At 64.6% G+C, this 12992-nt stretch overlaps 1 protein-coding gene across 7 annotated transcripts in view; it reads right to left on the reverse strand.

Annotated features, from left to right (window-relative positions):
- Nucleotides 1-668: 668 nt before the first annotated feature.
- The window catches only part of SBF1 (SET binding factor 1), an 81766-nt gene continuing 69442 nt past the window's right edge, over nucleotides 669-12992 (reverse strand). For 2 of the 7 annotated variants that reach the window (XM_074828173.1, XM_074828172.1), the window contains 18 exons: nucleotides 11421-11560; nucleotides 10050-10257; nucleotides 9745-9941; nucleotides 9496-9633; nucleotides 8477-8569; nucleotides 8124-8201; nucleotides 7405-7589; nucleotides 7143-7319; nucleotides 5662-5763; nucleotides 5399-5584; nucleotides 5155-5281; nucleotides 4941-5071; nucleotides 4071-4304; nucleotides 3800-3910; nucleotides 2932-3143; nucleotides 2715-2802; nucleotides 2490-2621; nucleotides 669-2379 (listed from right to left, as the gene is read on the reverse strand). In XM_074828173.1, the coding sequence (XP_074684274.1) occupies nucleotides 2281-2379; nucleotides 2490-2621; nucleotides 2715-2802; nucleotides 2932-3143; nucleotides 3800-3910; nucleotides 4071-4304; nucleotides 4941-5071; nucleotides 5155-5281; nucleotides 5399-5584; nucleotides 5662-5763; nucleotides 7143-7319; nucleotides 7405-7589; nucleotides 8124-8201; nucleotides 8477-8569; nucleotides 9496-9633; nucleotides 9745-9941; nucleotides 10050-10257; nucleotides 11421-11560 (2638 nt within the window). In that variant the 3' untranslated portion in view covers nucleotides 669-2280. The remainder of the gene's footprint in view (nucleotides 2380-2489; nucleotides 2622-2714; nucleotides 2803-2931; nucleotides 3144-3799; nucleotides 3911-4070; nucleotides 4305-4940; nucleotides 5072-5154; nucleotides 5282-5398; nucleotides 5585-5661; nucleotides 5764-7142; nucleotides 7320-7404; nucleotides 7590-8123; nucleotides 8202-8476; nucleotides 8570-9495; nucleotides 9634-9744; nucleotides 9942-10049; nucleotides 10258-11420; nucleotides 11561-12992) is intronic. The other 5 variants (XM_074828178.1, XM_074828174.1, XM_074828177.1 and 2 more) reach the window with 3 other exon arrangements.

Genomic DNA, 12992 nt, shown 5'->3' on the forward strand with positions numbered 1-12992 from the left:
CGTAGCCGGTGCCTTCGTGTTGCAGCTGACATGATTCAATGTAAGAAATTCTCCATCCCATGGCTTCTTGTGCCAAAATCCTCAATTCTTCACGCTGAAGAAAGCTGCTGGCTTTGTGGCTCAAGGCGGTGACGGGTCAGGACTCTGTGATGGCGCCGAAGCTCCTCTCGTGCCCTGTCACTTTCCCAGGGGTCCCCGTCGGGGTGGCTGCAGCCCGGAGCAGCCTCGTGGTGGCCGCACCAAGTCACGGGTCTGTGTTTAACGAAGCGTTGCCCTGGGCTGTTCCAGGAGAGCCAGGCCCAGGCTGCGGGTTGAGAACCGGCACCGTTGGGTTTCAGTTTCTTTGCAGTTTAATGGCGTTTCCCATCCCCTGCTGCTGCCCCGCGGGCTGACAGTGTAGCCTGAGCCGGGGGAAGTGGTTCTGCTGCCAAACCGGAGCCTAGGCCGGGCCTAACAAACACCCCTGAGCAAACCAACACAGCTGAGCCTGGCCCAGAGTCCCTCGGAGACAGTAAAACCCGACAGAAGAAGCGGGAGGGGGTAGGACAGGGCAGGACAAAGCCCTTGTTTGCCCCCGAGGACGCAGGAGCTGAGCCCAGGTCCTGTGGTTCCCCCAGCGCCCGGGGGGGGCAGCTGCTACCAGTGGCAGTGAGGCAAAGGGGCAGGTGTCATATTAATTTTTTTATTAAATTCAGTTAGTTTTCTCTTTATATAATAACCTTTTTCCTCTAGGCACAATACAATACAAGGACTCTGTATGTTTGACACAATGTACAGAAACTTCAATAATCTACAACTGCTCAGGTAAGTTACAAAAACCTCCATGTTACACCAGCTACCTGCCACAGCCATTATTGTACAATAAAACAAAGAGGGGAACCGGGGGGTAAGACTGTACAAAGATCTCTGCACTGAAATAAAACATTGTACTCCTTTAAAAACAAGACAGGGAGAGAAGTTGGCCGAGCTCGGGGGAGGCAGGAGGGCGGCAGAGGCCGATTCCCATCCAGCAGTGGGTCCCCGTGACACCTGGGGGGGGGGGGGGGGGGGGGGGGGGCAAACCCGGCCGCGTTCACACCAGTGCAGGGGCGGGGGTGAGGTGCTGCAGGAGCCGTTTCTGTACCGAGATTCCCCTTTTGCACTGACACTGCGACAGCGACGAGCGGGGCAGCGGGCGGGGCGGGGGGGACACACACGTCTCCTGCCGGGACCCCTCTGCCAGCACAGGCAGAGCACAGGCGCGGGGGGGACACGGGGGGGGCTCAGGGAAAGGAAGAGCCCTGAGGCGGTGGGGAGAGGAGGGCAGCGCTGTGCGGTGCCCCCCGAAGGGGCTGCCCCCTCCATCCCACAAGAGGGCTCGGGCGGGGGGGGGTGACCTGTGCAAAGAGATCGGGGGCGGGGGGGGGGCAGCGGCCAGTGCCCGGCCTGTCCCAGACCCTGGGCCACAGAGGCCGGTCTGGTCCTGCCCCCCCCGCCCCATGCCGGGGGGACAGAAGGGACCGAGCCAGGGCACCCAGGGTGCAGCGTTTGGCACCTCCCGCGGGGGAATGTGTGTGTCCCCCCCCGCCAGGACAGCCTGACTGCGGAGGTAGAGACCGTGCCCCCACCGGGACAGGGAGCAGCCACAGCCCCCCCCCGCAGCCACGGAGCCGTGCTCGGTTCCGGTGTGAGGCTGGAGGGCCGGTCGCTCTGCCCGCGGCTGCCCGGGGGACAGTGGCTGGGGCAGGCGTCACCCCCGCGACCACCGGCCCCCCAGTTCCAGCGAGACGGGAGCGAAGCCCAGGCCAGGCTCAGGGCGGCGGGGGGCAGGGCCGGGTCCCCCCACCTCCGCGGATGCTCAGGCAGCCATGCGAGCGCGGGCAGGACAAGGCAGGCAGCTCCCGCTTCCTCCAGCAGCACGGGGTGGGTGGAGGGGAGGTGCCCCCCCCACCTCCTGCCAGCTGACACGCCCCTGCTGCCACAGAGAGCGGGAGCGGGGCCGCCCGGCGCGGGGGGGGGCACAGAGGGGACACTAATTACAGGGCTCAGACAGGCCTGGGGGGAGAGGACAGGCTCCCGCCACCCCCCAGCCTGCTTCAACGCGAAGAATTCCTGCACGACACAGTCCCACCAGCGGGAACATCCTGATCCTGTGCCCGGGGGTGCCCCAGCACAGCACGCCCACGGCGGGGGGGAAGGGAGGCCGCCTGGCCCCCCCGTCCCGGTCAGTCACAGCCCGGGCGCTGCCTCTGTGCGACGCAGAGACTCAGTGCCTGGAATAGAGACTCCTCTGAGCCAGCCTCACGCGTCCGACAAGCAGCTCTGGATGCGGTCGATCCACTGCTGGGCGAGCTGCACGTCCTGGGCGCAGAAATTGTAAACTCGTTTTGTCGTCTTCAGCTGCAGGGGAGGAGAGAGGAGGAGGAGGGTGAGCGGGGCTGCACCCGGAGCAGGGGGCCAGGACGAGCTCCTTCTCCCCCCCCCCCCCCCCCCGCCAAGGCCACACTCACATCGAAGAAGGCTTTCTCGTCCACCGTCTTGGGGGCCCCCATGGTGGGGGTCCCCGGGGTGATGGACTCCACCTCGGCCAGGTCGATGACGCCTTTGCACTCCGTGTCCATCCGGCTGTCGTAGTACCGCAGCTGCGGGGGGAGCCCGAGCGTCAGAGCCCGGGGAGAGCAAGGGGGATGGACAGACAGACGGACCCCGAGGCTCCCCCCCACCCCTCCCAGTACCTGATGTTTGGTTTTATCCAGCACAAACCAACGAGGCTTCCAGGGTTTCATGAAGGCCCCTTTCTTGTACAGCGACCCCTCGTAGGACCTGTGGGGGCCAGGGGTGCGTCAGGGCAGAAGGGACAAGAAGCGACAGGGGTCTGGGCTCCGCAGGACCCACACACCTCCGCCTGCCCCAGGGAGGGACCCCCCAGCACCCCAAGCCGCCCCCGCCTGCCTGTTCTCGCTCTCCGACATCTGGAACTGGCTGTAGAGCGTGCTGGTGCTCCTGCGGCCGCCCTGCTTCCCGCTGGAGGGGGTGGAGGTGCTGCTGGTGTCGCTGTCGAGGCTGAGGTTGAGGGTGGAGCCCACGCCACTCTCCTGCAGGTAGACGCCGAGCGAGCGCCGGTGGTGGGAGAGGCCGGAGGACATCAGCAGGGAGCTGGGGGTCTGCGGGGAGCAGAGGGCACAGCGTGAGGAGGGGGGACAGCCCTGCACCCCACAGGCACACCCAGATGGGGGGGCCTGGCACCAGCACCCCTCCTCGGCCCCTGGCTGCAGCAGCGAACACCCAGAATCCCAGAATCATCTGGGTTGGAAAAGCCCTTGAAGCTCCTCCAGCCCAACCATGAACCTCACCCTGACCGTTCCCAACTCCACCAGATCCCTCAGCGCTGGGTCAACCCGACTCTTCAACCCCTCCAGGGATGGGGACTCCCCCCCTGCCCTGGGCAGCCCATTCCAACGCCCAACAACCCCTTCTGCAAAGAAATCCTTCCTAAGAGCCAGTCTGACCCTGCCCTGGCGCAGCTTGAGGCCATTCCCTCTTGGCCTGCCGCTGGTTCCTTGGCTCAAGAGACTCATCCCCCCTCTCTGCACCCTCCTTTCAGGGAGTTGCAGAGGGCCAGGAGGTCTCCCCTCAGCCTCCTCTTCTCCACACTAAACCCCCCCAGTTCCCTCAGCCGCTCCCCATCACACCTGTGCTCCAGACCCTGCACCAGCTCCGTTGCCCTTCTCTGGACACGCTCGAGTCATTCAATGGCCTTTTTGGAGTCAGGGGGCACATGTGGGCACAGCCAGCCCCCCCCACCTCAGCCCCCACCTACCCGGCTGCCCTCGGGCCGCGCCTCGGTGCGCTGGGAAGCTTTGACCTTGTCCCACGTGTCCTTCCAGCGCTCTGGGACCTGCCCCAGCTCCATCTCCAAGTTGTGCAGTTCCTGAGGGGGAGATTCAGGGGATGAGACACCCCCACGCCAGCACTGTTGTCCCTGTCCTGGAGACTCAACCAACTCCAACTTCAGTCCCCGGTCACAGGGGGTGCACGGGGCAGCATCCCCCCGCCCTGTGGGGACACCATGGCGAGGCTGAGGCGCTCACCTCCAGCAGTTTGGAGATGGCGTCGGGCTCCACGCGGCCGCGGTTGTCGTAGCAGGGCCAGATGATCTTGCGTTTTGTCTGGGGGGCACCAGTGTCCTGCCGATCCGCCTCCTCCACGTGCTCCGGCTGCCCCTGCGCCAGCTCCCAGTCGTAGGAGGGGCCCTCGGAAAGCGTCTCCTCCGTGTAGTAGTCCCACACCTTCAGGTTGGAAATGTTGCTGTACGGCCTCAGCACCTGCGGAAGCGGTGGGGTTACGCTCAGGAAGGGCAGCAGCCTCCAGGCAGGACAGGTCCCCGGCCACGCTGCAGGGACCATCTGTCCAGAGGAGGGAATCAGTCCCTTCACGAGGAGTTTTCCCTGAGGGCGAAGCTTTCTGACCAGTAACAAGAGGCAGTGGAAGCTGGAAGGCTGTGGGCTGGTCAGGAAAAGGCAATGCTGGGCCGGAGAAGGGCAGAGCAGCTCCCAGCTTTGGCTGAGATGGAGCCCAGGCCCAGCGGGAGCTCCGAGCGGCCCGGCCGCACCCGCAGAGCGCAGCCCCCAGAAGCTGCCACCTCCTGACCCTGAGGAAGGACGTTCCCAGCTCGTGGGGGTGAAGAGCCCAAAACGAGACCTTGGCAGCAACAGCTCGGGCACCCCCTCCCCTCTGCAGCCTCACTACATCCCCCCCGACTCCTCTGTGGGGACACGGCTCTGCGGGGACACGGCTCTGGGCGCCCTGACTCTGCTCGTGCTCCCCGAGGTGGCAGGACCCTCCCCAGAGCCCCCTCGGGTGGGCAAACGCCAGGGCCCAGCCGGGGCGGGGCCTCTCGCTCGGCTCCGGGCAGATGGGGGGAGCCCGGGGGCTGCCCCAGGCAGGGGCAGGGCGCTCACCTCCCCGTCTTCGGGGGCGTACATGTAGTTGAAGAAGACGGGGGCTTTCTTGTTCAGCCGGTCGATGTAATCCCAGATGGATTTGTAGACCTGCTGGCTCTTCCGCTCGCCCTTCTCCTCGTAAAGGAGGCCTGTGGGAAGAGCGGGGAGGGGGCGTCACGTGGGGCGAGGCACCGGGCCACCAGCCACCACGGGCCCCGCACGCTGCCCTCACCCAGCTCGATGCGCTCGTAGTCGGAGTCCAGCAGGAACGTCCGGAAACGGTTGGAAATGTAGTGGTAGCTGAGGAATTTCAGGTAGTACTGGCTGAACTCGAACTCCATGGGGAACTGCAGGTGGATCTGTGGGGAGCAGCACGGATGAGACCCCCCCCACCCCAGCACCCACAGGCTGCAGCCGCGGCGCTCGGGGAGGGGGCCCGGCCGTGGCGGAGGCGGCAGCGTCACCTCGGAGCTCACCTGGTGAACGCAGTCCAGGAACTGCAGGAAAATGGGGGCAAAACCGCTGCTCTGGCCGGCCAGGGTCTGCGCGCCACGGTGGCTGAAGCGGTGCCCGAAGGAGAGCCACTCCTTCTCCACCAGCAGGCGGAAGCCCTCCAGCGTGCGGTAGTAGGGGTCCGACAGCAGCTGCACCAAGGAGACGACCTGCGGGGACACAGGGGGGCTCGAGGGGCTGGCGGGGGGGTGGTCGCCGCCGTGTCGGGCAGCCCGAGGGCTCCTACCTGCGTGGTGATGTCCCAGCCGTCCTCCAGGCTGACCAGCACGGAGGAGCCTGTGTCCAGGAGCTCCACCACCAACACAGAGATCTGCAGGATCTTATGGATCTGCCAAGGGAAGGGCCAAGAGTTACGAGGGTGCAGGGAAACTCCTTCGCTGGATGTGGCATAAAAGTGACCCTTTCTCCAGGGAGCAGAGCACGGGGGCTGCGCAGGGCTGCGGCACGTGAGCCTTATGGGGAGTGGCTGAGGGAACTGGGGGGGTTTAGTGTGGAGAAGAGGAGGCTGAGGGGAGACCTCCTGGCCCTCTGCAACTGCCTGAAAGGAGGGTGCAGAGAGGGGGGATGAGTCTCTTGAGCCAAGGAACCAGCGGCAGGACAAGAGGGAATGGCCTCAAGCTGCGCCAGGGCAGGGTCAGACTGGCTCTTAGGAAGGATTTCTTTGCAGAAGGGGTTGTTGGGCGTTGGAATGGGCTGCCCAGGGCAGGGGGGGAGTCCCCATCCCTGGAGGGGTTGAAGAGTCGGGTTGACCCAGCGCTGAGGGATCTGGTGGAGTTGGGAACGGTCAGGGTGAGGTTCATGGTTGGACTGGAGGAGCTTCAAGGGCTTTTCCAACCCAGATGATTCTGGGATTCTGGGATTCTGTGACCCCCGTGCTCAGACACTGCAGCACCCTGCATCTGCGACAGCAAGGCCTGGGGGGGGCTGAACCCCCACACCACAGGCAGAGTCCCGAGCAGAGCCGTGTGTCCCTCACTGCAGTGCTCTGGACTATTCTACCCTTGGTCCTCTGTCGTGGTTTCGGCTGGGATAGAATTAATTTTCCTTCTCAGTAGCCAGAATAGCGCTGTACTTTGGATCCAGTGTGGGATTTGGATGAGAATGCTGATAACACGCTGATGTTTACGGCTGTAACCAAGAGATCAAGGTCTCTCCAACTCCCCACGTCCTGCCCGTGCACACAAGGAGCTGGGAGGAGGCACGGCCAGAGCACCAGACCCCAATTAGCCAGTTAAATATTCCATATCATGTAATGTCATGCTCAGTATATAAAGGAGGGATGGCTGGGAAGGAGAAGGGGGGTTCTCTCTGCTGTTGGAATTGTGATGGCGGGATTTGGGTTTTTGGGATCGCTGGCCAGGAACAGGCTGGGTATCGGTCAGCAGGTGGCCAGGATTCGCATGGTGTTACCCGTCTGTACTTTCTATCATTGTCACTATTTTATCACAATTACTAAGCTGTTTTTTACCTCAACCCACGAGTCTCCCTCCACCTCTACAATTTTCTTCCCCATTCCCTGGGCGGGGAGGCTGAGCGAGCAGCTGCCGGCCGGGTTTAAACCACGACATCCTCACCCCAACCTCACTCCCTTTGTGTGCCCCAGGGACACCCCGCAGAGGGGCTCCGGATTTCCCCCATACCAGGAGGGAAGAGCAACAACAAAGGGTCTGGGGCAGGGCCCCTCCAGGCTGGGGGGTGACCACTGACCTGGGACAGCCACTCGGACTCCTCCAGTGAGCGCAGGTAGGCGACGCTGGGGTCGGTGGAGGGGCAGCCGGGCACGCAGGCCTTCATCAGCTTCTTGAAGCTGGCCTTCACCTGCCGCACGTCGAACACCTCGATGGGAACCACCTCCCAGTGCTGCAGCGGGTCCGGCTTCACCCCCTGAGGCAGGAGGGGAGAGTCAGCACCGTCCAGAGAGCCCCCCCTGCCCTGCCCCGAGGAAGCTGCCGCCGCGCCCGCGGCTCACCTTCAGCTGCGACTTGTCGCCGATGATGTAGAGCGAGGCGCGGTGCTGGCGCAGGAAGCTGGGCTCCGAGGGGGTGCCATTGTGCTGGGCACCCAGCAGGTCCTTCCCGGCCAGGCGCGACCCGATCTCCACGTTCAGGGCGTAGCTGCTCACGCGCCCGCTGGCTCGGATGCTGCCCCACTTGCCTGCAAGACGCCCAGCGGTCAGGTTGGGGGTCCCCAGCGGGCTCGTGGCCCCCCCAGCCGGGCTGGCACGGGGGCAAGCGGCTCGCCGTGGAAGCGTTGGCCGAGCTGCCGTCACCCGGCGCCCCGGGACGGTGCTGGGAACCAGGTTTGCTTTTGCTCCCTTCTCCTTGCTGGGTGCTGGAGGATTTCCTGCCCTGGTAGATATGGAGCCCAAACCCCAGCGGCTTCGCAGCCTGCGCCCGCACCCCGGGATCTGCCCCTTCCCCGCCAGCCCCTGGCCCCCAGCACCGCCCAGGCACCAGCGGACATGCCAGGAGCCCAAAGCAAACCTGCGAGGACGCTGCGGGGTCGGGGTGGGGACAGGCCTGGTACTTACCGCTGGCACCACGACATGCTCGGTGGAGGCGTTAGCGGGCCGAGGTGGGGTGTTACTGGGGCATTAGTCATGTGAAGGGGGGGGGAGCGTGTGTGTGGGGGGGGTCAGTCGGTCGAGGTTAGCACCCGGGCGGCGGTTAGGGGCCGGCGGTACCGTACCTCGGGGCGTCTCGCGGCCCTTCGGCGACACGCACTTGGGGGTGGAGAGAGTGATGACCCGAGCTCTGTGAGCGAGCCCTGAGAGGACGAAAGCAACTCAGCGAGGGCACCCACGCTCCGCTGGCCGGGCGGGAAGAGGCGCCCGGGGACCCCGACCGAGCGCCCGGAGCAGTCGGTGGGGATGAAGATGGCTCCGGGGTGGTGCAGCGGGTCCCTCCCTCCCTCCCTGCGGCTGCCCCGCGGCGCAGAGTTCGGGGGGGAGCAAAGGGGAAGCATCTACTCTACAAGAGCTGCCCCGAGCCGGGGGCCTTGGCGAGGCCCCCATGAGGCAGCGTCCACTCGCACGTCCTCACCTCCGTGGCTAACAGTACTGGGCCCATCGTCCTTCCCTCCCATCACCTGCTTCATGAGCGATCCCAGCTTAGGCTGCCTCTTGTCGGAGAAATCTGCGGCACCAACAAAACGTCAGCTCTCGGCCTCGCCGGGCTGCTCCGGAGGGGCCCTCCCGCCTTGCTTCCCCACAACTGCTCGGGAGGGAGGGGAAGGGGCCAGAGAAAGCGGCAGCAAGCAGGAGCGCCTGGGGCCAGGCCAGCATGCAGGGGACATCGGGACACCCTCCAGCTGGAGCCACAGCAAAAAAAAAAAAAAAAAAAAAAGGGCACCCAGTGCAGCAGTGGGAGCCGGGGCTCAACCCTCCTGCAGCTCTGCCCCAGGCACTTCATCCCAGCTGCTGGGCAGCCCCCAGGCCAGGTCACTCCTCTGCCACCCCCACGGCTCCGGGCACATCCTCCCGCACCAGTGGAGAGGCCTCGGAGCGGCTTTTGGCAAGTCCCCTCGTCCCCAAGCTGCAGGGAGGTCCCTCCGGCCCCGCTCACGCAGCGCGGATGGGGTGGAATGGTTAGGCCAGAGGAATGACACCGGAGCGTGGTGGGACGGCAGCTCTGCCCGCAGCGAAGGGCAGGCAAGGCAGGCAGAGACTTACCCAGGCTTCCCGCGGCAGAGCCCGAGCACTGCTGCCCACTGTGCCGGGGGCACCGAGACCTCGGCTCGCGGGGTCTGTCCCCACCCGGCCCGAATCCGAGCACAGGCTGAGGCTCCCAGCGCTCGTGGGTCCAGCGGGGGCCGCTGGGTTGCCCAAAACCCATCCCCACCACCAGCCACGGAAGCCCAGAGAGGGCTGGGAGCTCCAGAGAGCGCGCGGGGAAGGTTCCGCCACCTCCTCCCGACGCGGGAGAGCGGGGAAGCGGCTCACCTGGCTGCCCGGGCCCTGGCACGGACGGCACGACCCACAGACGGCGCAACCCACGGACAGCGCGACCCACGGACGGGCCCCGCGCGCACCAGCGCCGCAGCCCGTGAGCGAGCTCCTCACCTGAGCTGCTCATGTGCGCGGAGGTGAAGCCGCTGAGTGTGTTGCGGCCGCTGGCGTCGGTGTAGTGCGGCATGGAGTTGATGACGGCCTGCAAGTACTTCTCCTGCTCCAAACTGGTGGAATCTGTCTGCGAGGGGCCTGGGAGGAGAGAGCCGCGGGCATCACCGCGCCGGCGCCGGGCCCGAGGAGGGGTCTGCGGCCCAGTGCGGGTACAGGCGCTGCCCGGGGCAGTGAGGGGGTGACGGGCACCTGCGGTAGGAGCGTTCTGGGACTTGAAGAGGCCCACGACGCCCTTTCCGTGCAGCCCCCCCGAGCGCAGCAGCACAGCCTTGGTGCGGGAGTTTCGCCAGCACACCACGGGGAAGCGGTTCTGGCGGTAGCAGCGGGAGATCCGCTGGATCGTGTTGTCCTGGATGCTCTGCGGCACGATGAGCAGCCCGGGGTAGCTGCGGGAGAGAGCGGAGGCTGGGCAGAGCGCCCACAAACCAGGAGAGATCCCCCCCGCTGTCCTCTCCTGCCCTGCAGACCCCCCTCCTCGGCCCGCTGAGGCTCACCTCCGGCAAATGGCGTACATGCGGTTCACGGTGGAGATGCGGAAGGGCTCGTTCTTGGAGCGGGTGAGGCTGCTGCTGAGGGTGCCCAGCCCCAGCCGCTGGTAGTCACGGCAGCAGGCTCGCTCCACCAGGTGGTTGATGGTCATCTTGTCCGAAGGTTTGATGGTGGTGGTGGGGGTCAAAGTGCTTCTGTCCATCTCTTCGGACACTGCGGAGGACAAAGGGGAATCCAGGTCTGACCTTGGTGTCCCACGTGCAGCTGGAGGTGACGTGAGGGCATCTCCCAATCCAGCAGAGACAGGACAGGGCAGGAGCTCCCCCCACGCCCTTCACCTGAAAGCCCAGGGCTGGGGATGGGGCTTTGGGAGGTTAAAAGTCCAAGGAAAAGTCATCTGCCTGGGTAGTGACATGAGAGCAGATTTCTTTGGTGCTTTCACACCGCTTGATACCACTGCAGGATGAGGACCAGCCCACCACAAGGCTGCCCAGGGCTGCTCCATCACACTGGCCTCGTCTCCTCCCTCAGAGGAGGGCAACCTCCTGGGAGTGGGGGGGCAACCTCCTGGGAGCGGGGGGCAACCTCCTGGGAGTGGGGGGCAACACAGGCGAGACCTCAGCTCCAGCCAGGCTTCCAGCCTGGGAAAATCACAGCCAGGCAGACACACCCCTGGGTGGCTGCTCTCCACGGGCGGCTTTCCGGGTGCGTTTCCTAACGCCAGAACCGAGGACAACAACAGATCTCAAAGGCATCTCTTCTGGGCCTGAATATTTTTGCTAATAACTTAAATAATGGACACAGCGGAGGTTTGTAATGTTTGCGGCAGACCTCGAGCTGAGAAGCGCCGCAAAGCAACAGGGGAGCGAACAAATGGAGCAGAATCCAAAGAGTCTCAGTGAACAGAAGATCCAAAAGCAGCCGTGTCCAGCATGCCGGCCCAGCCCTGCAGGCACTGCTCCCCACTGACACCCCAAATCCCATCCACGTCCGCTCTGAGGCGCCTTCCCCCGGGAGGGTTGTCAACACAGAGGACTTTGGTCCCTTCCAGTCCCTTGTTACTCTCAAACCAGCCAAGCTCTTCTCACGTCTAACCTAACCTGCCTTGCTGCAGCTTAAATCTGTGATGCTTCACCAGAGGAGCTGAGGCCACCGACCAAAGCGCTCCCTCCCCTCCCAGGCCTCATTAGGTATCGCCAGCATGTCGAGTCACTGACTGGGGAGAACTGGGAGAACTGGGAGAGGCGACCGTGGCAGCAATCCTCGGCACCTGCTCCCCTGCAGAGCGACGCCCGGGACCTCTCCCAGCTAGGAGATGCTGCAGCGAACGTCCCGCTCCCCACAGCCCCCCCTTCCCTGCTCAGGGTGCTCCCCACCTGAGATCTCATCCTCGTTGTCCTCTGGGAAGTGCTGGCTGCTCCGCTGCTCCCACGTGGGCGGTGTGTATTTCTTTCGCGTCACGTACTGGCGGCCGATTGTTTTCTTGGCGTTTTTCACCAGGTTTTTGGAGAGCGTCCTGGAAGCAGAGAAGAGGTTGAGCCCAGCTGCCCCTGCCGGTGCACAACCACAGCCCAGCACAGCCCAAAGAGCAGCCCCCAAAGGGTTAAAGACCCCAACGCCCCGTCACACTGAGAGCAAAGCAGAGACAGGAGCGTCCCTCACCACCGGCTACAGGCGCAGGGCCAAAGTCACTGTCACCACAGCGGGAGAGATGTCACCTGCCAGCTCCCTCACCTGTAGGAGGGCACCGAGCCGAGGCAGAGCCTACAGCACGTCCCTTCTGGGGGGGACCCGGCTGCTGGGGGGGCTGGAGGGGGTGGCCAGGCTGAGCAGACGCCCCAGCCCCCCGACCCGAGGGGACGCCAGCCCTGTCCCGGGCTCTAACGCCGTCACCTCTGCATCATGGGTCCCACCAGCGCCGATCTGGCTCGTCCCCGGAGGAGGGGGACACTGCCAGCACAGCCTGGGCGCAGGACAGAGCCTGCAGCAGGTGACCTGCTCGATGCCACGTAAGGGACGAGGAGAGCACGGCTGGGCTCGCCCCAGGGCAGCCGGGGCAAGCGGGGAAGGGAGGAGACCTTCCAGAAAGGCCACACAGTCAGACCAGGCTCTGCAGGACGGAGCTCCCAAAGGCAGGAATTCCTGAAGGCAGGAATGGCCTGCCCACAGGCAGGACCTCACGCTCATTGCCCTCTCGGCGAGCCCCTGGGCTCAGAGGGGAACAAACGAAGGAGACACGGGACATAGATCAGGCAGGGACGGGGCCATGGCCAACCCAGGACAGCAGCTACGCTGATGTCAAGATTTCTAGAAATGGCCCCATCTTGATAAGTGGAAAAGTGAGGCTAGGAAGAGCCTCAATTTGCTTTGCAAAGCAGACAGGGAGGGAATCAACTGCTGCCTGCGGCTACCAAGGGAGGGAAAACCTTCAGACCGAGGAATAACACACGCTCAGGCACGGGGACTAGGACCAGGCGGGTGGTCTAACCAGAGGACTGAGATCTGCAGATAGTGTGGGGCACTGGAAGCAGACTGGGAGGGGGGTGATGAAGCACATCTCCCAAGTTCCGATTTCTGAGAGGGCGCCCAGGCCTGGAGCTGGGCCTGGCAGCTCTGGAGGTCTCCGGAAGTTAATGGTGCAGGCACAGCTCCCTCAGCACCGCCCGGAATCTGCCACGGGGCAGCGGGATGACTGAGAGAGCACCCGCGGGGCTGCCGTGGAGAGAGCACACCCCAAACCTGCCAGAGCCAAGGGAGAAGCCCCAGCCCCCGCCGCATGCAGAGCAGGCGAGAAGAAACCCTGGGAACAGTGAAGGCTGCAGCCTGAGCCAACGTCCCCTCGCAAGCTCCCACCCAGGGGAAAGGCATCTTACGTGGTTGAATGGCCAAGGTGCCCGAGGGACATGACCCCCACTGTCAGGCCCTGGAAGATATCGGTCACCTGCTGG

This window comes from Strix aluco, chromosome 5 (genome assembly GCF_031877795.1).
Source record: "Strix aluco isolate bStrAlu1 chromosome 5, bStrAlu1.hap1, whole genome shotgun sequence".
Lineage (NCBI taxonomy): Eukaryota > Metazoa > Chordata > Aves > Strigiformes > Strigidae > Strix > Strix aluco.